At 42.1% G+C, this 26,091-nt stretch overlaps 2 protein-coding genes and 1 pseudogene across 7 annotated transcripts in view; 2 read left to right on the top strand and 1 right to left on the bottom strand.

The window, feature by feature from the left end:
* The window catches only part of RNF214 (ring finger protein 214), a 59,097-nt gene extending 46,047 nt beyond the window's left edge, over positions 1 to 13,050 (bottom strand). For 2 of the 4 annotated variants that reach the window (XM_045840128.1, XM_045840144.1), the window contains exons 1-6: positions 13,015 to 13,050; positions 11,354 to 11,469; positions 8,568 to 9,078; positions 7,822 to 7,881; positions 3,558 to 3,698; positions 1,013 to 1,152 (exon numbers count right to left, since the gene is read on the bottom strand). In XM_045840128.1, coding sequence (XP_045696084.1) covers positions 1,013 to 1,152; positions 3,558 to 3,698; positions 7,822 to 7,881; positions 8,568 to 9,078; positions 11,354 to 11,466 — 965 coding nt within the window. In that variant the 5' untranslated portion in view covers positions 11,467 to 11,469; positions 13,015 to 13,050. Of the gene's footprint in view, positions 1 to 1,012; positions 1,153 to 3,557; positions 3,699 to 7,821; positions 7,882 to 8,567; positions 9,079 to 11,353; positions 11,470 to 12,963; positions 12,975 to 13,014 lie in introns of those variants that run through there. The other 2 variants (XM_045840152.1, XM_045840137.1) reach the window with 2 other exon arrangements.
* LOC123817401 lies at positions 6,440 to 7,082 on the top strand (annotated as a pseudogene).
* Positions 13,051 to 13,214: 164 nt separating the features above from the next.
* The window catches only part of PCSK7 (proprotein convertase subtilisin/kexin type 7), a 34,487-nt gene continuing 21,610 nt past the window's right edge, over positions 13,215 to 26,091 (top strand). Inside the window, exons 1-7 of one of the 3 annotated variants that reach the window (XM_045836761.1) lie at positions 13,595 to 13,718; positions 15,241 to 15,362; positions 15,828 to 16,307; positions 22,559 to 22,693; positions 23,313 to 23,478; positions 24,647 to 24,737; positions 25,667 to 25,721. In XM_045836761.1, coding sequence (XP_045692717.1) covers positions 15,840 to 16,307; positions 22,559 to 22,693; positions 23,313 to 23,478; positions 24,647 to 24,737; positions 25,667 to 25,721 — 915 coding nt within the window. In that variant the 5' untranslated portion in view covers positions 13,595 to 13,718; positions 15,241 to 15,362; positions 15,828 to 15,839. Of the gene's footprint in view, positions 13,719 to 15,199; positions 15,363 to 15,827; positions 16,308 to 22,558; positions 22,694 to 23,312; positions 23,479 to 24,646; positions 24,738 to 25,666; positions 25,722 to 26,091 lie in introns of all 3 variants that reach the window. The other 2 variants (XM_045836768.1, XM_045836754.1) reach the window with 2 other exon arrangements.

Below are 26,091 nucleotides of genomic sequence, written 5' to 3'. Positions count from 1 at the left end.
AGCAACTGTAGCTATCCAATCAGATGGTAAAAAAAGATAGAAATATGTAGAATATATAGAGCACATGTCAAAAGGAAATCTGTCATGGAGCTTAGAATAAAATTATAAACTTACCTTCCCAATCTCTGCTCTTTAAGATACCGCTGCTAAGCTGCTTACATGTACCTATCCATGCTTCATCTTCCCCATGTAGACTACAAAGGCAATGGCCTTGTTGGGTGGTGGTACTAGCTGCTTTGATCAATAAGCCTACTACAGTGTTCTGCTTCTAACATACTCTTTATAACTGCTGGCATATGAATCATCATGGACAACTTACCCATCTTCTAATCACTATCACTAGATTCTCAGCAGAACAACTGATTGGTCTTTAGGCCCTCTTCCAAACATTCTTTCTCATGTTGACCTTTTATAATCATCTTTCATACTTGGAAAATGATTCAGCCAAATGAGCTTGCTACTTTTCACTTAGCTCATTCACACATTAGCAAGCCAAGATTTTCTTGAAAAATAAAAATGTGTTTTAGTAGAATTTAAATAAAATCATCACAGTATTTCACAGCTATCTTGATTTCCAAACAGCTCAGATTAAGAAGCTTGAAAAATTGAAAATTTGGCTGACTTCTATGCCCACCTTACTCTTGCTCCAGTACCCAGAAGAGGATACAGATCCACTAATTTTTTCCAAACAGCTTACAAGGTTACCTTTAAAGTTTGCTTTTGGTGCTGAATAGCATAAATACAATCAAAGTATTTTCATAGCCGAAACTTTTTAAAAAAATCAAGTTTTAAAAGCAAGTAAAATAAGTGTTAGATGCATATCAAAATCTTGATCAAACTTGGGACCCAAAAATTACCTGCTTTTATTCCAAAGGCTACAATCATTAGAGGATATTTATTTGTGTACTTGTTTTTGAAATAAAAATTAGACGGAAAGAAACTGGAAATACAAACAGGACTGGTCCCTTATGCACATACACATAGGTTTTTTACTCTTAATAGCATCATTTACCTTCTGCCCTTCTCACAAAGTTTCTCAATCTCAGCTTTCAGATCCTGCTCCTTCTGCAAAAACTCTTTCTTTTCTTTCTCTATCTTCTTCTTTGTCTCTTCTCGCTTTATTGTCACATCCTGGATAGCCTTTAATATCTCCTGAGTCCCATACAATTACAATCACACACAAATAAGGAAGGAAATAAATTAGTTATTTTGGTTTGAAAGTTATTTTCAACTATCACACATTAACATATTGACTTTAGTAAATTCAAACTGAATGGAAAGAAACTGGTTGATGAGTGGCTCCAAAAGCCAGTATTGAGATGTAAGGAAGACAGTTAAAATAAAGCAGATTTCAATTCAACGGGAGAAAATATTTTCTAACTGTTCAAAAATGGAATTTACCGCCTTGTGAAGCAATAAGCTCTCCTCTACTGGTGTTCAAATAAAGGCTGAATGAACCTGTCAAGAATGTTGAGAAAGGTATTCTTGCACAGGGTGGCAGACTGTTACTTTCAACAAGCATGGTCTTGTCTTGTTTTGTTACAGTCCCACTTTATTATGTGTGAGGTTAGTTTTTTCTTTTCTTACTATTTAACAAGTACATATATATATATATATATATATATATATATATATATATGATAAGTAGTAATAAAAAGTTAAGTCACTCCCTAATGCACACCCACTCCATCCATAAAACAATCAACATATTGCTTTGTACTGTTCACATCTTTCATCATTCTCATACAAACATGTGTATACTTAGGTATTTCATTGCTTTTTCATTTTTTAAAAGAGGTCATTTTATTATTCTGTATCCTGCTTTTTTACACTTGAAATGAACATATTGTCAATATACAACTAACTCAAAAGTAGCTGCATAATATGACATAATGCACATAAATGCAATTTATCCAACCATTCTCTGTTAAGAGTCCCTCAGGTTGATTCTGGTTTTTTGGAACTAAAAACAATACTGTAATAAACATTCAAGATATCTATATTTTCATATAAAGGCTTTCATTTCTATAGAATAGATTCTTAACAATGAAATTGCTAGGTCACAGTATGTGTACATTTTAAATTTTAACTGACAATTCCTAATAACTTTCCCAAAAAGATCATAACAATTCATACTCCTGGGTATGTCAGAGTTCATTTTCCTCACACTTGACAATGTATTTCATTTTCGCCAGTCCTTTGGGGGAGAAGGAGGAATGGTGTCTAATAATTATAATGCGTACTTCCCTAACCCCCATTCTTTATTGTTTTTACTGTCTGTCTCCTTCAACTAGAAGAAGTAGTCAATGGAGGCAGAGAATGTTAAATCTTCAGAGCCTGGATCAGGAACTCAAAAAACACTTGCTGAGTGAATGAATAAATACCAGTGAGGCTGAGCTTCTTTTCATGTATTTATGACCTATTTGCTTTTCCTCTTCTGTGAATTACTGTCTATAATAGTCCCTCCCCTCAAAATATAGGCACATTCTAATACCTGGAACTTATGAATGTGTTACCTTCATGGGAAAAGAAACTTTGCAGATGTGACTTAGGTAAGAATCTTGAAATGGAAAGGTAATCTTGGATTATGTGAGTGGCCCAATCTAATCACAACATGGGTCTTTAAAAATGAAGAACCTGTCCCTGTGGTGACCCCAGGAAAATGTGATTAGAAAAGAATGGTCAGAGGTGCAATGTTTCCGACTTCGAAGATGGAGAAGGGAGCCTCAAGTCAAAGAATGCACACAGCCTCTATAAGCTGGAAATGCAAAGAAGCATACCCTCTCCTAAAGCCCCCTGAAAAATATGACCTTGCTGACACCATGATTTTCACCCAGTGACATCCTGTTGGACTTTTGACCTATAAAAACTGTAAGATAATAAACTTATGCTGTTTTAAGCCACTAAATTACAGCAGCAATAGGGAGCTAATACAATAACCTTTCCTGGTTTTTCTATAGATTATTTGATTTTACCACAAATTTATAGGAGTCTCAAAGTGTCACGGATATTAAACCCTTCATCAGACATACTACAAATATTTTCTCTCAGCCTAACATTGATCTTTTTGACTGTTTTTTTTATCACTTGCTGTATCAAAAATTTTTAATTACATATAATTGAATTGATTAATTTTTTTATGGCTTCTGGGTTTTCTGCCTGGCTTAAAATGATCTCTTACAACTTGAGGTTTTATAAATATTACCTAAATTTTTTTATAATGTGAAAGATTTTTCTAGTTTTTATATGTAGATTTTTAATTTACCCAGTATAGTATTTTTAATATGTGATAAAAGTCCAATCAAATGATTTTCTAGGTAGACTATCAATTATGTCAAAAAACTATATTAAATAAACATTCCTTTTCTCTCTGAACTAAAAGACAAGTCAGAGTTTGAATAAGATGACCTCAAAGGTTATTTTTATCCTTAAAATTCTACAATAACCATTAAAAAGTTAAATACTGCTTTTCTAGTTCTACTAATTTGAAAACAAAATTAAAGTTTGATTAGGGACCACAGCTTTAATTATTGACAATCATAACATAAACAGAATACCTGGTGATTCTTCATTTCTTCTTCTCTCCTTTGCTGAAGTTGCTTTAACTGTACTTGGAGCTGATTCTCCACTTGCCTCTGCTTGTCCAGGACCTCCTGGTACCGTTCCTTCAACAGGGTTCTCTCTGTCATCATTTTATCCTATTGGTAACAACAGAAAAAAAGTGTAGTTCCCCAATTTAACTGCAAGAAACATTCCCCAGGTGCCTGCTCAAGGCACTATGCAGACCTCCACAGTTACAGTGTTCAATACTGCAGCTTACTACCCATGTATGGCTATGGTAATTTAAATTAGAAAAAGAAATTAATCAGTTTATCTAATTAGTTACAGTCTCCTAGCCATATCCCATGTGCTCAAAGCTACATGTGACCAGTGGCTACCATATTGGACAGCACAGATAGGGAAGATTTCCATCATTACAGGGAGTTCTACTGTACAAAACTGCACTACAGCAGAAGTTGGCAACCTATGGCCTGTGGGCCAAATCCAGCCATTGCCTATTTTTGTAGATAGGGTTTTACAGGAACACAGCCACAGCCAATGGCTTACAGGCTGCTTTCACCCTACAACTGCGGAGTGGAGTGGTTACAAGAGAGCCCATACAGCCCATAAAGTCTAAGATATTTATTCTCTGACCCCTTAGAGAAAAAGCTTGTCAATCCCAATTCCAGGGAATAAGAGGAAGGAGGCATTTTATCATTCATTAAGAGAAGGAGGAAAAGAATGGGCAAAAACAACATATCACCTACCGAAATGCATCCAGAAATAGGATTTCTTACATCATTAGCTCTGAAAACTGAGAGACCCACTAAGAGGCATAGGGAACTTGGGATTCAGGTTGAGCAAAGCAGCAAGCTCTCATATAAAGTTGGGAGTAGAACAATAGTTCAGCTCTGCCTCCCTCAAATCAGTAAATCAAAAATAGCCATGGTCACCTTTCAAAGGGACACTAAAACTTACAGAGGGTCAATTTACAACACATAGGTATAAGGGAGTGCATAATTACCATAAATTCATGAAAACGAGGGCAAATAGAACAGGAACCAAGTTTCTTGCATTGCTGCCAAGCTTAACACCTGCCTGGTTCCACTGCCTTTTTAAAAAATTGTAGATCGCACCACCACCCAAAAGAAGACAGCCAAACAAACACAGCTCTGGGCCTCTTTTGGCCCAACTGCTTGCCAGTTTCCACCCGGTTCAGACTGATACTAAAGTGTATTTATAACTTTAGTTGGCCTCTTCAATTGCTATATAGTCATCCAAACCCCATCTTAAACTACAGGAACGAAAATGAATACTCTATGTAAATAAACAGATTAGTGTAAGTGCTGGAGAAAAGATGACTTTCTCTCCCTTTCTCTGGAGGTTCTCTTCTACCCAGAATATCTCCATGAGGTCTCTCATCTCTAGGATCTTTTTACCTGCCTGTTATTAACAACTCCTGAGTAGCAACTCTCTACTGAAAAGTTTTTACTGGCCTCATCTGATTAATGTACTCCAATAATTTATTTCTTTCCATCTGCCTCTAAATTTCTTCAACATGCTCCACATATTCACTTTCTTATGTGGTTACTACAAGCACTTTTCCTTTTTTCCACTCAAATAACACATCTTACCCTACAGACTTCTTCGTGATCCAAGGTGGCTTTTCCAGCATTATCCTCTTAAAAAAATGTACATTTAGATAGGCATTCACTTAAGGGGTAGAAGTTTTTGCCCCAAAATGCCAGTGATACATAAAGGGGACCAGTGTAACAAAGATAAATGTGAGGTTCTCCAAGTTTCTTTTTTAATGTTTGCCTCTATCTTTGCCCATCTTTTAAAAGATTTTATTTATCTATCTTTTAGAAAAATGGGGAAGAGAGGGAAAGAAACATCGATGTGTGAAAAACATCAATCAGTTGCCTCTCACACACACCCTGAACTGGGGACCAGGCCACAACCCAGGCATGCACTGGAATGACCAGGAATCAAATCAAACCAGAGACCTTTTGCTTTCAGAGACAACATCCAATCAACTGAGCCACCTTGGTCAGGGCTCTCTCTCTCTCTAAGCTTTTAAAACTAATTACCTAGGAATAAAATGTAAAGTTACAACTAAATAATACGTGACAGAAAGACTTGATGGAGTTTGGCTGAAAGTGATGAGACTGCCAAAATAAGGCAACAGCTTATGAAATAGTGTCTAGAATGAGAGCTGGAGCATGAGAGTCCCATTGTATTATGAATTAATTATGCTCTGTCTGGATTATTACATTTAGTTTTCAGTATCACATTTCAAAAAAAACATTGATTAAGATGGAACATGTCTGGATAAAAAGATAACCAGGATGATGAAAGGACTGAAACTTATCACATACAGAAAAAAGGTCTGTTAAAAACATCTGGGGCCCTGGCTGGTGTGGCTCAGTAGATAGAGTGCCAGCCTGCAAACCAAAGTGTTGCCAGTTCAATTCCCAGTCAGGGCACATGCCTGGGTTGCAGGCTAGGTTCCCAGTTGGGGGCATGCAAAAGGCAACCACACATTAATGTTTTTCTTCCTCTCTTTCTCGTTCCCTTCCCCTCTCTTTAAAAACAAATAAAATCTTAAAACAAAAGAAAACATTTGGGGATGTTTCCTAGAAAGGTTCAGTCCTGAGAGTTAAGAGGAAGAGGCAAGGAAAAACAAAACTTCAAAACTATGTAGGGCTACTGGACAACTTCTCATGGTGGCAGCAGCTTGTGGGACATGGACTGGTGGTGACTGAGCTGCAAAGTTGGCGTGTGTACGCCAAACCCAACCTGGCCTCTGCATGCTACCACCTGTGCACAAACCCTCTCTCCTGCTCTATCTTGCACCCCTGATGCTTAGCAGGTGCTGGGCTTCCCACGACTGGGAATGATGGTGAAGTATTTTCTGGGCCAGAGCATGCTCTGGAGTTCCTGGGATCAAGTGTTTTCTGCCTTCTGGAAGTGGTACCCAAATCCCTATAGCAAATATGTCTTGACAGATCACCGAGAGATGATCCCTGACCATAAGTTCCTGTCCCAGAGACTCCTGCCAAGATCCACAGGTGGCCCCACTAGGCCAAGCACCAGTTTCCTGCCAACGCCACTCACTCGGTGTACATACTGGAGGATTCTATTGTGGACCACAGAACCAGACCATGACCATCTTCACCTAGAATATCAACCATGCCCAACTGCTGGTGGTGGAGAAATGATGTGTTTACTGTGTGAACCGATAATAGCAGCTGGACTAAATCCTCTGGGAAGGCTGGGTCTCCTCTAGCTTATTTGGCATCTTCAGAGATGTCCAGGAATTTGGTCTCACCCAGTTCAAAAGCAATGTGACCAAGACAATGAAGGGTTTTGAATATATTTGGGCCAAAGTGCAAGGTGAGGCCCCTTCCAAAACTCTAGTTTGAGGCAGCCAAGGAGGCCAAGGAGAAAGCAGAGGAGATGGCATTGGCAGTAAAGACAAGGATAAGAACCTTGCCAGCAAGGCAGCCACCAAGTATCAACAGCAGCAGCAGCAGCAGTAGTGGCAGCAGCAGTTGGTGTAGCCAGCCCAAGACCTGGTGCTGCAGCACACCAGATTACCTGGCTCCACTCCCTCTGCCCTCCTCACTTGTATTTTATTACTAAAAGTCAACTTCTAGCCCAATCTACTATACAGGTGGTGGTTTGGGAGTGTGGTGTCTTGTTTGGCATCTACAGTGCACCAGACATGTTACCCACATCAGGGCTGGGCTTGCTTCTTCCTGCATCAAGTAGCTAAGGACAGAGGCACAGAGAGGTGCTGTGACAGGGTCACAGGCAGCATGCAGGCAAAGTGATCATAAACACCAGACTAGAAGCTCCATGAGGGCAGGGACCTTTGTTTTGTTCTCTGATGTGTCCCAAGTACGTGGAACAATATCTAGCACATAACATGAACTTGATAGATATTTGTTCAATTCAATCAGTGCCCCCATCTCTCCAAAAAATATGTAGAATAAGTAAAAGAAGACTTAGATTTACTTTACGTAACTCAAGAGTCTTAGAGGTTCTGTCCTCACCTCAGAATGAGATCTAACAATAAGAACTATTTTAAAAATGCAACAGGCAGCTTTGTGAGCAGTAAGCTTCCCATCTCTGGAAGTGATCATGTAGAGGTCAGCTGACTTTCCTTTAGGAATTGTATAAAGGAGGTTCCTGCACCTTTTCCAACTGAGATCATATGACTCCAGATTTTCTGCATTAATGGTTTTATATATCAACAATGACAGTTTACCTACTTACCAGGTTCTTTTCAATATCTTGATCTGTGTTTACCTCTGAATCAGCAGTCTTAAAGTCAGTCTATAAAGAAAGAAACAATACACTCAGAACCATTCAGTGACATTTTAAGAGGAAGAATTACTCTAGTACTTTCACCTAGAAATCTGCCACAAGTAACTAAGAAACTAACTGGCTTCACGGCAAGAGAAGCACTGTAGTTCTGGCAAATGGACACTGACATCCACACTGCAGTGAGCACTTATCCCATAAAATAACCTGAACAAAACCCAACAACTAACAGAGAGACAGCCTAAAGTCTGAGATTGGAATTTTGCCCCCTACAACCTATGGTACCCATCTTTCCTCCTACAACAAAGTACACCAGTCACTATAAGGCAGGATACATTGTACTTCTTAAGATGTAGGTCAGAGAATTAACAGATTCCTCCTGCAAGGACAAAGATGGGAAATATGAATGTGAATGACCTACACTCATCAATTACTCAGTGAAAGAGATTATGTGTAGATCATAAAGTTCCTAGTCACCACAATTAGACAATGGTTCCTGGCTTTATTATTTACTGAACACCAGAATGAAGTCATCACATAGCACCAAATGGAAATAGTATGCAAGTTGCCAGTAAAAAAAAAACAACACACACACAATAAAGAGTAGTTCTCCGCCAACCATGAAGAAATGTCTCTTACCCTAAAGAAAAAAAAAAGTGCCCAAATTCCATTTTAATAGTAGAAACTTGATACTTGACCTGTACAGCAATGTTCTGAGAAAGCTTCAGGGAAGAGCTATCCTGATCATCATCCTGATCCACTCTGACTCCTTCAACCCCATTTGCTGGAGGTACTACAGGTCGGAAATCCAAGCCTGCGTCCCTGCTACCTTCCTTTAGGACGGAGGCTTGTGGGGATTTCTCTTCAGAACAATTCCTGGAGGCAAGTTGCTTTGTATGGCACCCTGCCTTAAGAGACCGAGTGACAGGGTGGAGGCTCTCCTGGAGGCATGTGTCCCCCTCCTCTCCTGCTGTGTCGGCCACGTCCTTCAAATCAGACTGAGACCCACCGCCAGAAAGACAAAGGGCTGTGGCTACCAAGTTTTCTCCTAAAACCGCCTGGTGCGCTGCTGAAGTGTCACCTGCTGACGAACCAGGATTCTGCTCTGGCTGTTCCAAATGGACATTTCTGTTATTCTCCTTGGTTATCGTTTGGCTACTTACACTTGACAGAGGCGAGTTCTTGTGCTTCTGTGCAGGGTCTTTGGGGCTACCAAAACATAAGATAAAATGTTTCTCTCTTCACCCAATCTTAAAGAGGATTAAATACATAATACTTTTCATGTAACCTCTGAAAGAACAAGACTAGACTATAAAACCCCCCCAAATTATCAAAATGAAAAAGAACTTAGTTTCTATCCAGTGATTTTACCCCACATACAGGGAGTATAGCTTGGTGGTTAAGAACCTGGATTTTGGAGATAGTCTACAGTAAATGACTACACATAAGTGACTCTGAAGATTTAAAAACTTTTTGAAGGCCAATTTGAATAATTATTATTCAAATATTATTATTCCTAGTATTTAAGAATAATATTATTATTATTCCTAAATATTCAAATATTATTATTCCTAGTATTTAGGAATAATACAAATGAAATAGCCTAATGTTAGAATATTTCATTTTGTTACATGTAGTTATACATATTTTAATAAATAAAATATTAATTTAGAAATGTTGTTTTTATTCCACACTCACATTTCACAAAAATAATTTTCACTCTAAATCACTATACAGATCTCTGACCAGAACCACTTTTTGGGTTCTTTGACAGTTTTCCAGAGCACAGCATCTTCACTTTGAGCTGTCTTAAGTATAAACAATTTTGAATCAAAAATTGAAGTTGTAAGTAGAAATTTTATCCCAGAAAAGGACACACATGTACAACACTGGGATAACTGTTTTATTGTTTGTAACAGTGACTTAACATATTGATTTTTTAAGAGATCTTTAAAATCTATTTACAGTGACATTCAACATTTGTAATTGTTAAAGTTTTTCACAAAAGAACTAGATTTCATAATGACTAGATCTGTGGTAAATTTCTTTGCCTTTTTTTTTATTTTAATCATTGTTCAAGTAGTTTTCTCCCTTTTACTCCCAATGCAGCCCACCCACCCAACCCTCCCAAATTTCTTTGCCTTTTTAAAAAAAAAACCCAAACTAGCATACACTGAAGCTTCAGGTCACTATGCCTTTCTTTCCTTAGTAGCACTTGCTGCTCAAAATAAAACAACTGAGAGAACATCATGTAATATGAAAATCTTTATAAATACTCCAAGCTGATCCCTTGCTGGGAGTTAGGAGTTGGGAGGGGAACAATTAATTACAAATTTGGGCATATATAGTATCTAGATGTGAATCCTGACTCTACTATTTACTAGTTGTTTGATTCTGGGCAAATTACTTAACTCCATTTGTAAAATAGAAATACTATCACCTACTTAATATGATCATTGTGAAATAATAGGATTACGTGAAATAATGCATCTTAAGTATTTAGTACAGTGCCTGGCACATAGTAAACACTCAATAAACTTTAATTGGTATTACTATTACTAGTAGTATGGGGCTGATTTTATTTACAAATTGAAGATCCAAGTTTATGGTTAGGCTTACTTAACATTTTTCCTCATACCCATTTACTAACAAACTTCTCTTCATTTAAACAAATATATATTAAGTACTCTGTTGTCAAACAAGCCTGGGTTCAAACTCTGACTCCAGCATAGCTTGGTAACCTTGGGCAAGTTACTAACCTCTCTGTGTCTCAGTTTCCTCACCTGTAAATGGGAATAATAATATTAGCACCTACCTCCTAGGATTATAGGGAGGATTAAAATGTGTTAATACATAAAAAGCTATTAGTATAGTATCATCTATTGCATTAGATCCTAGATACTCTAGGAAAGAGCTAAAGTAGAATATACAGTCGATTTAGTACAATAGTGTACATACAATGTGTCAAGCACTGTAAGATATAAGGTTGGATGATCATAATTCCTGCCCTCAAGAGTTCAGGTGGTAGGTAAAATATATACATGAAGCAGTAAACCATATTACCAAAGCTATCTATCTATAGATAGATACAGTTATATAAATACAAGCACACATATATATGTGCATATACATGTATCTATGTACATATTACATAGAAGATGTATATGTATATATACAAACATGTACTTAAATGAACATATAATCCATGTAGGATAGAGTGAAGAAATATTTGCATTTTTGGATGAGTCTGAACCCTTGTATTCTAATCTATTTATTCAATAAACATTTAGCATATCTGCTGAGTATCAGATGCTATGTTAAAAATATAAATCAGAGAGTCCCTACCTTTTAAGAAGCTTAATCTAGTGCAGTGCAGTGCTACTAAAGCCAAAAAGAGAAAAGAGCAGCTACACTTCCATAAGAAGCCCAGCTCAAAAGCCCTTTACCCAAAAAACATCTTCCCAGTCAAGAACCCACACATTACCTTAGAGCACCTAGGAGACCTCCGTCTGATTTGGAAGCACATACACTAGAAGAGGACTCTGGAGGATTGGGGGCATTGTCCACCACACCAGCCACCTCAGGTGCAGCCATCATGTTCTGCACATTCAGAAACAAATTACAGGCCACGAGTTTCAAGTTTTTAAAACAAATGTATCATTTCCCCTCAGAATGCCCACAAAACAGTTAGTTGTTCCAGGAAAGAAACAAAGTTGAGTTCCAGGAGAAAATATTTAAGAGCCTTTACTCTATGGTAGGGTATTAACAGAGCCAGTGCATGCAATAGGTCCCAGTAGACATCAATCCTCAGGAAGCACCATATTTATATAACCATAGGAGTCTGTGCAAAGTCTTCTTCACTTTTGGCATAAATGCAGTCATTTAAAACATTAGACCAGAGTTTTGAGACTCTTTCAAATGGTCCAGCTCACCTAATACCATTTACAAAAGATGCATTGTTTGACCTAATATCAACAATATCATACATTTTTTAATTATTTTACTGCTGTTACATTAAGAGCATCCTCCACTAAGAGAAGTTTTAGGGAGGTGTTTTGTATGTGAAAGAAAAGCAATATTATATTGGGCAATCTAAGTATCTTTTACTCTGTCAGTACTTCCCCAAGAATGGGAAAAGTTTGACAACCACTGACTAAGTAAAGAACAGACTCTTCACAGTTACTACAAGGGTGCAAAAGAGTATAAGAATCTAAATTATGCTCGCATGAAAATAAGCTGAAAACAGGACAATCCCAGTAAAGGAACTGGGATAGATGGCTTTCTTAGATCAAATGATCATCTTATCTTTTATGTTGCAGGACAAACTCATGGACCTGTCTGGGAAAAAATATACATCGGGGGGAAGGTGGTGTGACATAAGGTTAGTTTAAATTCTGTTTTTAAAATTTTAGTTATAATAACAGCTATACATCCTTGACCCTTCAAGAGCCCGTAGGGCAGGTACGAAGACAGTTGTGTCAACACTTCAGTCACAAGCCAGAGATTCCCCATGCCTCAGCTTTCCCCAAATTATACAAAGCTCCTAGGAGAAACTGGGCCCCCAAATCGCCGTTACTGCTACCTCGGTGCAAACATCCTGACCCCAAACTACCCAGAGACCCGGGATCCTTGGTGCCCGGTAAATCGAAACCACAGGGTACGGGTCATACATGCATCTCCAAGCTAAGGAGACCAGGGAGTAGGGGCCAGGTACATCGGGCTGCAGCTTGGGATGGAATATGGAAGGTACCAAGGGAATCTCCTCCGCACCGCAACCTGGCGGCGACCGCCAGCGAGGCGGTGATGGCGTGAGCAACGGGTCCTCGGGGGAGAATAGGGGACGGATGTGAAGGGGACAATGGGTGAACGCAGCGCCGGGTGGCCACGGCCACCCTACAACTAGCTAAGCCAGCCTCTACCTCCGACAAGAGACCCTCCGCACACTCCCCTCCACCCAGCATCCCGCGGCCAGCTCCCGTGCCACTTCTAGGCCAGGACCTCCGCCCGCATCCTCAATGCACCCTCCACGCCCCCCACCTCAACTCCCGCCTCCCGGCATCGCAGCCCCCAGCCCGTGAACCCGCCCCAGCATACCCCTAGAGTTCCTAACCCCCGGGAGGAAAGAGGGGGAGGGTCGGGACGCACCTGAGCGGGCGGAGCGGGGGGAGGGGGCGGCCGGGCTTCGGGGGGAGGGGCCGAGCGCTGGTCCCCGCGCTACACCTCCCACTTCCGGCGGCACGAGCGGAGGGGCCGAGGCAAGGCCCGGATAGGGGAGGCCGCAGTGGCACCGGCCGCCCCCGACGGCGCCCCCTGGCGACCAGCACTGGCACCGTGGAAGGGATGAGGACTTGCGAAAGCTCCCTAAGATACAAGTGGACTCTCGGGGACGTGGGGAAGAGAGGAGATGCAATCGCAAGAAGGAAGGATACCTAGTGGAGGGGAAAGCCTTTCTAGAAAGGTTACTGGGAGAGTCGGGACCATGGCAGTTAGAGAGGGAAAAGAAACGAGGTGTTTTTAAATGTTGCAACCAAGAAGCCCTTTCCAGAGAACACCATGAAGAAGACGGTCGTTCTGGGGAATCCCCTCTTGAAGATACCCAAGACCTCGAGACTGTGGAGCCCTCGAGGAAAGCCCGCCCACCACACCCTCACGCTCCTCTCTCGGCGAAGGATCCCCGAAAGAGCAGCCTCTTATCACCGGTTGCTCCCGGTCGGCCCGGTCCGGCCCGGTGACCCGCCTTTGATTGGCTGTGCCGCCGGGCGGAAGTGATGCTGCTGTCACTAGCTTCGGACCCCCGGGAAGCCGCGAGTTTCCGCAGGGAGGCGACGGCTGGAGCGGCGGCCCGGCCGGTGAGTTGGTAACTCGGTGGGGGCGGAGTACTGTAAGGCCAGGTGGCCGAGAACTGGGGGGAGCCGGTATCCGAGAATGAGGGAGCCGCACAGAGTGCTCCTCGTTCCAGGCATGGAATAGCCCAGGGACATGGGGCACCGGAGTCAAGAATTCCAGAACAGTCTGGGTCCCTCTGAGGAGGAGTACACTGGACGGGGCAGTCGAGGCCAGGGAGGGGGAAATCGATGAAACTGACCCCTGCACGCAACCTGGTTTCTAGAAGCACGGTGTAGACGGTGCGAGGAGGACAGTCTCTTGGGAGCAGAATCTTGGACTCTGGGCTTTCTAAATTACTCCTATTCTCCCTTTGCACCCAAGAGCTGTAAAGATGTGTTCAGCAGTTGGAGGAGGTTAAGATCTGCTTCCAGAGGTATTCAAGATTCTTTTCCTGGAAGCCTGGGATGGGGTGGGTGGGGTAAAGAACTGCTGTGACAGAGGGCAAGGAGGAAGTGGTGGTCAGGTTGTCTTCAGGAAATCTACGGAATCTCCTGAGATTGAAGGAGCCTTCCTAGATGAGTCACTGTCTTACTAATAAACAAGCTTGTGTTTTACTTATTAAGGTATGAACACTGGCAAAATCACCTGAATATCTTGGGACTATCCAGGCTGCTGCTGTAGAGCAAAGAGGACTTTGAAAGGGAGTGTGCCTGGAAACCTAAAAGGACCAGAGAGGAGATGTGGAATGCAGAACCTTGGAAGGAGATGTTAGATGGCATAAGTTCCCTCTCCGTTTCCAAAGAGACTTCAGGAAAACACCCACTTTTCTGTAATGTTTTGAGTCAGGTCCATTGGGGTATCTGTGTGAGTACTAAGCAATACCAGTAGAGAGCAGGTGCTTCTAAAGAAGCCTGGCCACCAGTAGGTACACAGAAGTTCTGCCACCCGTTCACTTGTTTCTGTCCCCACGGTTGCCCACCAGTTGTAATTTTTATCAAACCATGGGTGGCATTCCTGGGTTTGAAGTCTGAGCCCTCACTTCTAAGCCGACCTATTGAGTTAGTAGCCCTTTAGTGCAACTAAGGGTAGCCCTGTAGTGCTGCTTTCCAGGCATTTCTTCTTTCCTGGTTACCCATTTGCCCTTTGTGCCTGTTCAGTTTCATTTGCATTCCCAGATTTTCCTCTTTTCCCCTGCCTTCTGCCTACTCTTACTTTCCTACTACCTGGACCTCCAGGAAATGTTACAACCTACTTTTTCAAAAGGGATTTTTGGTAATGGTCCAATCCTTCTTTTAGGTCTCTGGGGTAAAAGGAGAAGAAAATTGTATGATGGTTAGAACAAGAAATAGAGTTTCTGGGTTTTGTACTAATTTGGCCTTATTGTACCAGTTCTGTTCCAGTTGATGACCTGTCTGAGGTCCCTGGAAATGATACTTGATGATTGGCCAGTTTCTTTGGTTACAGGTCCTGGGGGTTCATTGCAAGCCTCTGTTTGCTCCACTAGGTTTGGGAGGACACCGTTTCTTCTTTTCTTGGGGTCCACAGGTCTGCAATCTCTGCTCAGAGTCAACACAACTCATAGTGAAAGTGATGCCTTTTCTCCATTTGCACAAAATGAGCATGAGGTGGTTAGCCAGACCAGGAGCTCAACCTCACATACAGTCCAGGTGGGAATGGGGCCCCACTGGGGAGACTTAGCCCTGAAGATATCTGGACCGGGAAATCAGCTGGGGAAAGATTTTTTCTCTCCCCCCAATAAGGGAGGAGGGTCTCTTCTAAAGAACAGTCATGATTCTGCCAGTAATCTGTGGGAGTGATAGGACTTTTGAGCCCTTTTCTTGGCAGCAGTGTGAAAGAGCAAGCAGTATGGTGCTTGTTAGCAACTGGACATGCTGCCTAATTATCTGGTGAGATGAGGTGCTCACTGGAGTTAGTCCCAGCCCGCACTCCACCTGGGGGCTTGTCCCTGTTGGACAGAGATGAACTTGAATAAAAAGAGAGGATCACATGTTTCCTAATTTAAAAGAAGCCAATTGGGGTTCTCCAGTTGTACATTGATGGCTTAGTCCCCCTCTCAGATTACTGCAGTTATCAGCTCTTTTATCTCTCACGTCCTTTCTCTTTGTCTGCAGCCTACTGCTCTGATGCCGAAGGGGAGGCAGAAAGTGCCACACTTGGATGCCCCCCTGGGCCTGCCCACCTGCCTCTGGCTGAAATTAGCTGGGCTCTTCTTACTGGTTCCCTGCATCATGGGCCTGGCAGGGACAGGTGGGCCTGTTGCCCAGGGCCCAGGGGGGCTAAGCTGGGCTGTGCATCTGGACAGCCACAAAGGCAGTGGGGAAGAAGAGACACTGGAGCAAGAGGCCAATGCCTTGGCCCAGGCAGCGGGACTGGTGAATGTCGGACGCATTGGGGAGCTCCAGGGCCATTACCTCTTTGTCCAGCCAGCTGGGCACCAGCTGGACCAGCAGGTAGAGGCCATCCGGCAGCAGGCAGAGGCCGTGCTAGCCAGGCATGATGCTGTGCGCTGGCACTCAGAGCAGAAGCTGCTAAAGCGAGCCAAGCGCAGCATCCACTTCAATGACCCCAAGTTCCCACAGCAGTGGCACCTGGTAAGTCCAGCCCTGTAGTGTTCAGCTTTAGATGGGTCAGTCCTGGGTATCCAATTCTTTTTTTTTCCTTTTTTTATTATTATTTTTTTAATCATTGTTCAAATACAGTTGGTATCCAATTCTTTTTGTGTGTGTGTGGGATCTAAATAGCCTTTTTATTTATTTATTTATTTATTTATTTTTTATTTTTTTAATCATTGTTCAAATACAGTTTTCTCTTTTTTACTCCCAATCCACTCCCCCCTCCCACCCCTCCCCACTTCCCTCCCATTACCAACCTCCCCTTAGACTATGACCATGTGTCCTTTAAGTTTGTTTCTGTGAACCCTTCCCACTGTCCCCTTAAATTCCCTCTTCTCTCCCCTCCAGTCACCATCAGCCTGTCCTCTATTTCAGTGTCTTTGGTTATATTTTGCTTGTTTCTTTGTTTTGTTATTTAGGTTCCTGTTAAAGGTGAGATCATATGGTATTTGTCTTTCACTGCCTGGCTTGTTTCGCTTAGCATAATGTTTTCCAGCTCCATCCATGCTGTTGCAAAGGGTAGGAGCTCCTTCTTTCTTTCTGCTGCATAGTATTCCATTGTGTAAATGTACCATAGTTTTTTGATCCATTCATTTACTGATGGGCATCTTGGTTGCTTCCAGCATCTAGCTATTGTAAATTGTGCTGCTATGAACATTGGGATGCATAGGTTCTTTTGGATTGGTGTTTCAGGGTTCTTAGGATAGAGTCCCAGCAGTGGAATTGCAGGGTCAAAAGGCAGGTCCATTTTTAGTTTTCTGAGGAAGTTCCATACTGCTTTCCATAGTGGTTGTACCAGTCTGCAGTACCACCAGCAGTGCACTAGGGTCCCCTTTTCTCCACAGCCTCTCCAACACTTGTTGTTTGTTGCTTTGTTTATGATGGCCATTCTGTCTGGTGTGAAGTGGTATCTCACTGTGGTTTTAATTTGCATCTCTCTGATAGCTAGCGATATTGAACATTGTTTCATGTGTCTTTGGATCTTCTGTATGTCCTCCTTGGAGAAGTGTCTGTTCAAGTCCTTTGCCCACTTTTTAATTGGATTCCTTGTCTTCTTAGAGTGCAGTCGTGTAAGTTCTCTATATATTTTGGAGATTAAACCCTTGTCTGAGGTGTCATTGGCAAATATGTTTTCCCATACAGTTGGTTCTCTTTTAATTTTGATACTGTTTTCTTTAGCTGTGCAGAAGCTTTTAATTTTGATGAGGTCCCATTTGTTTATTCTTTCCTTTATGTCCCTTGCTCTAGGGGACACGTCAGTAAAAAAGTTTCTTCGTGAAATATCTGAGACTTTCCTACCTACGTTCTCCTCTAGGACTTTAATGGTGTCATGTTTTATATTTAAGTCTTTTATCCACTTTGAATTTATTTTTGTATGTGCTGTAAGGTGGTGCTCACGTTTCATTTTTTTGCACGTGGCTGTCCAGTTCTCCCAACACCATTTGTTGAAGAGGCTATTTTTATTCCATTTTGTGTTGCTGCCTCCTTTGTCAAATATTAATTGACCATAGAGACTTGGGCTTATTTGTGGGCTGTCTGTTCTGTTCCATTGGTCTATGTGCCTGTTTTTATGCCAGTACCAGGCTGTTTTGATTACAGTAGCCTTGTAATATAGTTTAGTGTCGGGTATTGTGATCCCTCCTACTTTACTCTTCTTTCTCAAAATTGCAGCAGCTATTCGGGGTCGTTTATAATTCCATATAAATTTTTGAAGTGTTTGTTCTATGTCTGTGAAATATGCCATTGGTACTTTAATAGGAATTGCATTGAATGTGTAAATTGCTTTGGGTAGTATGGACATTTTGATGATATTAATTCTTCCAATCCATGAACACGGTATATGTTTCCATTTGTTTGTGTCTTCCTTGATTTCTTTCTTCAGTGTTGTGTAGTTTTCTGAATACAGGTCTTTTACCTCTTTGGTTAGGTTTATTCCTAGATATTTTATTTTTTCTTTTTGCTATTTCAAATGGGATTTTTTTCCCTTGATCTCTGCTTCTGCTGTTTCATTGTTGGTGTACAGAAATGCCTTTGATTTCTGGATATTGACTTTGTATCCTGCTGTTTTGCCAAATTCATTTATTAGGTCAAGCAGTTTTTTGGTAGAGTCTATAGGATTTTCTATGTATACTATCATGTCATCTGCAAACAGTGACAGTTTTGTTTCCTCCTTTCCGATTTGAATGCCTTTTATTTCTTTTTCTTGTCTGATTGCTGTGGCTAAAACTTCCAGTACTATATTGAATAGAAGTGGTGAAAGTGGACAGCCTTGTCTTGTTCCTGATCTTAATGGAAAAGGTTTTAATTTTTGCCCATTGAGAATGATGTTGGCTGAAGGTCTCTCATATATGGCCTTTATTATGTTGAGGAATGCTCCCTCTATTCCCACTTTGCCGAGTGTTTTTATCATGAATGGGTGCTGTACCTTATCAAATGCTTTTTCTGCATCAATTGATATGATCATGTGGTTTTTGTCTTTGCTTTTGTTTATGTGACGTATTACATTTACTGACTTGCGAATATTGAACCATCCTTGCATCCCTGGAATGAATCCCACTTGGTCACGGTGTATAATCTTTTTAATGTATTGTTGGATGCGGCTTGCCAGTATTTTGTTGAGGATTTCAGCATCCATGTTCATCAGTGATATTGGCCTGAAGTTTTCTTTCTTTGTTGTGTCTTTATTTGGTTTTGGAATTAGGGTGATGTTGGCCTCATAAAAAGAGTTTGGGAGACTCCCATCTTTTTGGATTTTTTGGAATAGTCTGTGAAGGATAGGGGTTAGCTCTTCCTTAAATGCTTTGTAGAATTCTCCTGTGAAACCATCTGGTCCCGGGCTTTTGTGTGTTGGGAGTTTTTTGATTACTTCTTCAATTTCTTTTGTTGTTATTGGTCTGTTCAGACTTTCTGCTTCTTTTTCATTGAGTTTTGGAAGATTATATTTTTCTAGAAAGTTGTCCATTTCATCTAGGTTTTCAAATTTCTTGGCATACAGTTCTTCATAGTAATTTCTTACAATCCTTTGTATTTCCGAGGTATCTGTTGTAATCTCTCCTCTTTCATTTCTGATTGTGTTTATTTAGGTCTTCTCCCTTTTTTTCTTGATGAGTCTGCTTAAAGGCTTGTCGATTTTGTTTATCTTTTCAAATAACCAGCTCTTGGATTCATTGATCCTTAGAATTGTGCTTTTAGTCTCTATGTCATTTAATTCTGCTCTGATCTTGGTTATTTCCTTCCTTCTGCTTGCTCTGGGCTGTCTTTGTTGTTGTTCCTCAAGTTCTTGTAGACGTAGGGTTAGGTTGTTTGTTTGGAATGTTTCTAACTTTTTTAGGTGGGCCTGTATCTCTATGAACTTCCCTCTCAGGACTGCCTTGGCTGTGTCCCATAAGTTTTGGGTTGTTGTGAGTTCATTTTCATTTGTTTCCAGAAACCTTTTGATTTCTTCCCTAATATCATTCTTGACCCATTCATTGTTTAATAGCATGTTATTTAATCTCCATGATTTTGAGTGTTTTTGTTTTTTTTCCTTTGAGTTGGTTTCTAGCTTCAGTCCCTTGTGGTCTGAGAAAATGTTTGGTATGATTTCAATATTCTTGAAATTCTTGAGGCTTGTTTTGTGTCCTATCATGTGGTCTATCTTTGAGAATGTTCCATGTACATTTGAAAAGAATGTATATTTAGCTTCTTTTGGATGGAAGGCTCTGTATATATCAGTAAAGTCCATCTCCTCAAGGGTATTGTTCAATGCCACAATATCTTTGTTGATATTTTGTTTAGAAGATCTGTCTATTTTTGATAGTGGGGTGTTAAAATCTCCCACTATAATTGTGTTGCTGTCCATATCTTTCTTGAAGTCCTCTAAGATTTTCTTTATGTATTTCGGTGCTCCTATGTTGGGTGCATATATATTTACAATATTTATGTCTTCTTGATGGATTCTTCTCTTGAGTATTATGAAGTGACCTTCTGGGTCTCTCTTTATGGACCTTTTTTGGAAGTCTATTTTGTCTGATATGAGTATTGCTACCCCGGCTTTTTTTTTCCTGTCCATTTGCTTGGAAGATTTGTTTCCAGCCCTTCACTTTCAGCCTGTGTAGGTCTTTTATCCTGAGGTGGGTCTCTTGTAGACAGCAGATATGTGGGTCATTTTTTTCTTATCCAATCAGCTATTCTATGTCTTTTGATTGGAGCATTTAATCCATTTACATTTAAGGTTATTATTGATAGGTACTTATTCATTGTCTTTTATGTACGTGTGTTCCCCCCTCTCTCTCTCTCTCTCTCTCTCTCTCTCTCTCTCTCTCTTCTCTCCTCCTTAAAGCAGTCCTTTTAGAATCTCTTGCAGAGCTGGTTTGGTCGAGGTGTATTCTTTTAGACTTCTTTTGTCTGGGAAGCTTCTTATTTGGCCTTCTATCTTGATCGAGAGCCTTGCTGGATATAGTAGCCTTAGTTGCAGACCTCTGGTTCTCATTACCTGGAGTATTTCTTGTCATTCTCTTCTGGCTTGAAGTGTTTCCATTGAGAAGTCAGCTGTTAGCCTTATTGGGGCTCCCTTGTATGTTACTTCCTTCTTCTCCCTTGCTGCCTTTAAGATTTTCTCTTTGTCTTGAAATTTTGTCATTTTAATTATGATGTGCCTTGGGGTGGGTCTCTTTGGGTTCCTCTTGATTGGGACTCTCTGTGTTTCCTGGATTTGTGTGACTTTTTCTCTCGTCAAATTAGGGAAGTTCTTCATTACTTGTTCAACTAGGTTTTCAATCCCTTGCTCTTCTTCTTCTCCTTCTGGTATCCCTATTATACGGATATTATTACGTTTCATATTGTCTTGCATTTCTCTTAATCCCTCCTCATTCTTTCTGAGCCTCTTTTCCTTTTCTTGCTCTTTCTGGATGCTGTTTTCTACTTTGTCCTCCAGCTCGCTAATCCGATCTTCTGCTTCATCAGTCCTGCTTTTCATTCCTTCTACTGTGTTCTTCAGTTCAGAAATTGTATTCTTTATTTCCTCTTGACCTTTGTTGAGAGTTTCTATTTCCTTTTTCATGTTTATGTAGTTTGCAGTGAGATTGATGTAGTTTCCCTCTAATTTCTGAAAGCTCATTGTGAGTTCATTGAACTTCCTGGTAATCATTGTTTTGAACTCACTATCTGATAGTTGAGTTGCCTCTATTTCATTTAGCATTTTTCCTGAGGCTTCCTCGTTTCCCTTCAGTTGGGGGGTTGTTTCTTTGTTTTCTCATTGTTCGTGGGTTTCTTCTTTTTTCTTCTTGTTTGTTAATTTGAACTGTTCTGATCACCTGTAATTATGGTGTGAACTTCTGTGGTAGAATATTTGTGTGTTTCAGTGGTGCAATCTCCTTCATGTATCCTGGTGTTCACAGCTTCCCCCTACTCGTCTGATTTTCCAGTGAGTGCAATAATTTCTGATGTCCTGCTTTCAAAAGTGATTCGGCAACCCAGCCCACTTGCTCTGCCTCTCCACCGATTTGCGAGTTTCCCCCCTCTTCACAGAAGCCGAGAAAAACACTGCCTAGAGTAAAGCCGCCATCAGTATCCAATTCTTTAGTGAAGTTTTGACTGTATTACTTTTCAGTTTTCCTGAAGGGACATTTCTGTGCACTTCGGTGACATGTTTCTTCCTCAGGCTCCACCTTCCCTGTACTCACTTCTAGAGAGCCAGTGGGCTGCAGTGGTTACAGGGTGGGTGCTGGGGCCAGGCTGCCTGGGCTCACGTTCCAGCTCTGCCAGTTACTAGCATGTGCTTTTGGGCAAGCTTCTCACCCTCTCTGTGCCTCTCTTTGTGAAACGGGGACTGTAATAGCACCTACTTTGTAGAGGTAGTAAGGATAAATGAATTGCCGTGTGTGCCTGACATATGATAAACACTTTATAGTGTTAACTACTAGCATTATATTTTATAATGTTAATATAGTAGACATTATATGCATAGTAATTGTATTAGCCAACCTAAAGCCTAGCCACCATTTCATCTTTATTGCCTATGAATGCTGCCAAGCTCTCCTGGAGACCTAGGTTGTGGCAAAGCTCTCACTTGTCCCTCCATGACTCTGTCCCCACCTAGACCTATTGGTGTACAACCTCTGTCTGGCTCTTTGATAGCAGCCAAGAGTGAAAAGAGGCTGCTAGACATAACTTGAATCTCTGTGGGCTCTTCTGTGTGTCACTAAAATCCCAAGGCTTTGAGACAATTCCGGACTCTGTCTGTCCTGCAGAATAACCGGCAGAGCCCCGGCAGAGACATCAACGTGACAGGTGTATGGGAACGCAACGTAACTGGGCGAGGAGTGACTGTGGTGGTAGTGGACGATGGAGTGGAGCACACTATCCAGGATATTGCTCCCAACTACGTGAGTGGCCCTGGAATGACCCCTCCTACCCCCTCATGTCTTACCTTCTTTTTGACATTGCCTCAGGCTTGTCCCCTTTTGTAGAGGTCTTTGGGCCAAACAAAAGGGCCTGGGACAGTGTTCGTCATCTTCTCCTTCTCCCTAGCCAGTGTTCCAGACCAGCCGTTCAGAAATTGAGTAGCTCTACCCTCAGGAGAGAGAGGACCCCAGGTGGTTCCTAGCTGGTTCCTGTTGCAGCTCTTGGCCCTGGGCAGTCAGGAGTGCGTCTTAGGCACTTCCCTCTCCACACAAGTGCTGAGCACCTTCCACTCTAAATCCTGGCCTTTAGGAAGCCCTACATCTTTTTTTAGCTCAGGTTTCCCAAGTGGTGGAGCAGTTTTCTGGACACATTTCTATAATGGACAAGAGAGAAATTTCCTATGAACTGGAGCACTTCTCAGTTTTGCTTGGATGTGTCTTGTCCTCAAATCTTGTAGCCTGTGTGGTTTTCAAAGAGGGATGGGCCTATTGCCCTGGCTCAGAGTCCCAAACTCCCAGTTCCCCTCTCTCCCTGAGCTCTAAAACCTGGCCTCTTGTAACCAGTGAGTGACCACATGCTGCCCCCGACTCAATGTTACAGAGCCCTGAGGGCAGCTATGACCTCAACTCTAATGACCCTGACCCTATGCCCCAACCGGATGAGGAGAATGGCAACCACCATGGCACTCGGTGTGCAGGAGAGATTGCCGCAGTGCCTAACAACAGCTTCTGTGCGGTGGGAGTGGCATATGAGAGCCGCATAGCAGGTATTTTCAAGTCTGACTTTAGTGAGTTTCTCCCACAATAGCAGTCTCCATTCCCTGCCCCACTTCCTGAGTCATGTACCACCTTTATCCCACCTTTAGCACACAGCATAGAACAGGGGAGATGCTTATGATAAATGTCTGTACTAAAAGGACAGATCAGCTCACTGATTTCTTCCAGAGCAGTGGTGTTTTAGACATGCTTTTAGCAGCAAACCCTGCCATATAGAACAGACAAAAGTGGGAATACTCTTGATACAGGATGGAGGCCTCGAGTCCCACCTGCTGGGTCCCCTCTTTTTCTGGTCTTGGCTATGCCCCATCAACAGCCCAACTCATTGCCATGATACCTCCTTTACTTATCTGTGCTTAACTTGTATTTTCACTTTGCCAAACACCTCATCTGCCCTTCTTCCTTGACCGAACATATCTGGAGGCTCCTCTCCGGTCTCCCAGCTTTCCAGTTCCCAGCCCTTCTGATGATCACTGTTCTCCATCCTTTCAAGAGAGCTGAGAAGCCCTAGCCTCCACTGGGGGTTGTTCTGTGGCTCCTTCACCTCTCAGTCTTTGTCCATCGAGGCAGAAGGTGAAGGGAATGAATGGGGAAGCTCTCCCCGTGATTCCTTATAGATGCTTGGAACCCACAGACTGAATAAATTGGCTGTATTCCTCCTACATTCCAGCAGAGGGCAGCAACCCTCGCTGTAAATGAGGCTACAGGGGAGACCGAAAACTTAAGGGTCCAAATCCCTTCTGAAAGCTCCATTTGTCCCAACGTGGTCACCAGAATGTGATCCACCTTATTTTAGAGGGTGAAATTAGGCATGCATAAGAGTAGTTAATGGTAATAAGCACCATTTATTGAGCACCATCTAGGTATCATGCACCATACTGGTGTTTTACATGATTAAGGATGCAAATAAGGGAAACCTAGGTACCTACATTCTAGCCTGGTTCTCTTCCCACCAGACCCCATGATCCCTAAAGTCTAAGATTTAGCAGTATCTTAAAAAATATTTCTGGACAGGTACAGGTACATACATATGGTATAAAAAAAAACAGAAAAGCACTTAGAGGGAAAAGTAAATCTCCACATATGGCCCCCCACCACCCAGTTCCCCATCTAGGGGTTGAGCATCACTGAGGAGCTGATATAGCCTTTGCTGCCTAGGTATCCGGTTACTAGATGGACCCCTCACAGATAGCATGGAGGCCGTGGCGTTCAACAAGCACTATCAGATCAATGACATCTACAGTTGCAGGTGAGACAAAGCCAGGAACAGGTGAGAGGGCAAGAGGCTCAGACACCTGGAAGTAATTCTGCAACAAAAGAACAGCAAACTGAACTGACTTTGGCAGGTTCCAGCAGAGGTCTTCCTGTTAGGTTCAGCCTATAAGCCCACTGCCCTCATTTCTCAGACTCCCAGCCACTGGGTTCTTGGTCTTAAGCCTCATGTCACCCCAGTAATCAGGTTGCCACATGAATGCACCAGCTATTTAATAAACTCATAAGGCGTCTGGGAAAGAGAGGGCTTTCCTTTCCACCCACAGCTACCGGGTAAGCTGAATACCCAGCACCAATTCCCTCTCCCCAACACAGACAAACTCACCTGCAGCTTTAGGTTGTGGCTATGGTGGGGAGTGGGGGTTGGATTGAAGAGAAACTGAGATTGGGCTACCCCCATGGCACTGATGGAACCTGTTCTTCCCCGGAACTGGTAGTTCCCTTAAATCCTTGACATCCACAATATACATTTCCTCTTAGAGAAGGCATAGAGAACTATTCAGACCCAAGAGTTTACACAGATTGAATTCTTCCTTCGTGGTTGCTCTTCCATCATGCCTACTAATAGATCCCTAGATCAGGAGAGGGTGGCCCCCCGTCCCTGTCTACCACTATGTCTTGTCTCTTGCTCCCTGGGACCTCAGAAAGGATTTTTAGGAGCAGGTTAAAACAGTGCTAAATTGGGAAAGTTTCCAAGGGAAGGAACCTTAGCATGTGCGTCTCTTTTCCACTTTGGAGTGGGAGCTGAACCTTTGAACCTTCTGTCGTTTAATCATGGGAATCCTGAACTGGACCCTTGAAAAAAGAGTAAGAGCCCAGGAAGAGGAGTGGCCCGCTGAGACCGCTAGGCGTGGGGGGACTGTCACAGCCTGGCTCTGGCTCTTCTCTCTGGGTATTTCTCAACAGCTGGGGACCAGATGATGATGGGAAGACAGTAGATGGCCCCCATCAGCTTGGAAAGGTAACTAAACGATGTGAAGACTTTAGGAGACTTAGTGCACCCTCTTCATTCAGTTCCTAGAAGAGTACTGCAAGTCAGTCCCTCTCCCACCCCACCCGCATTTGCCAGGCCTGTGCCATATAACCCTGCCACCTCTTTTTGGGAAGAACATTCCTAATGAGGGCAGTAGGGTGGAGGAGGGGGTCACAGGTTCTGAGGGAGAGAAATGGAACAGTACTTTGAGATGTTTTCCCTTTGATTTTGTGCCTGGCTCCCCATTTCTGACCCCATCTTCTCTGATAAGCAGAGTACATCCATCAGCAGTTGCTTAACAACTTCTTCATCTTATGTCCACCTTTAAATCTCTTCCTGCCATACCTAGTGCCTTTGG

Source organism: Phyllostomus hastatus, unplaced genomic scaffold, assembly GCF_019186645.2.
Source record: "Phyllostomus hastatus isolate PE091 unplaced genomic scaffold, TTU_PhHast_1.1 phas_contig_113, whole genome shotgun sequence".
Classification (NCBI taxonomy): Eukaryota; Metazoa; Chordata; class Mammalia; order Chiroptera; family Phyllostomidae; genus Phyllostomus; species Phyllostomus hastatus.
Note: the sequence above shows the minus strand (reverse complement) of the source record. Positions and strands in the feature narration are given on the sequence as shown.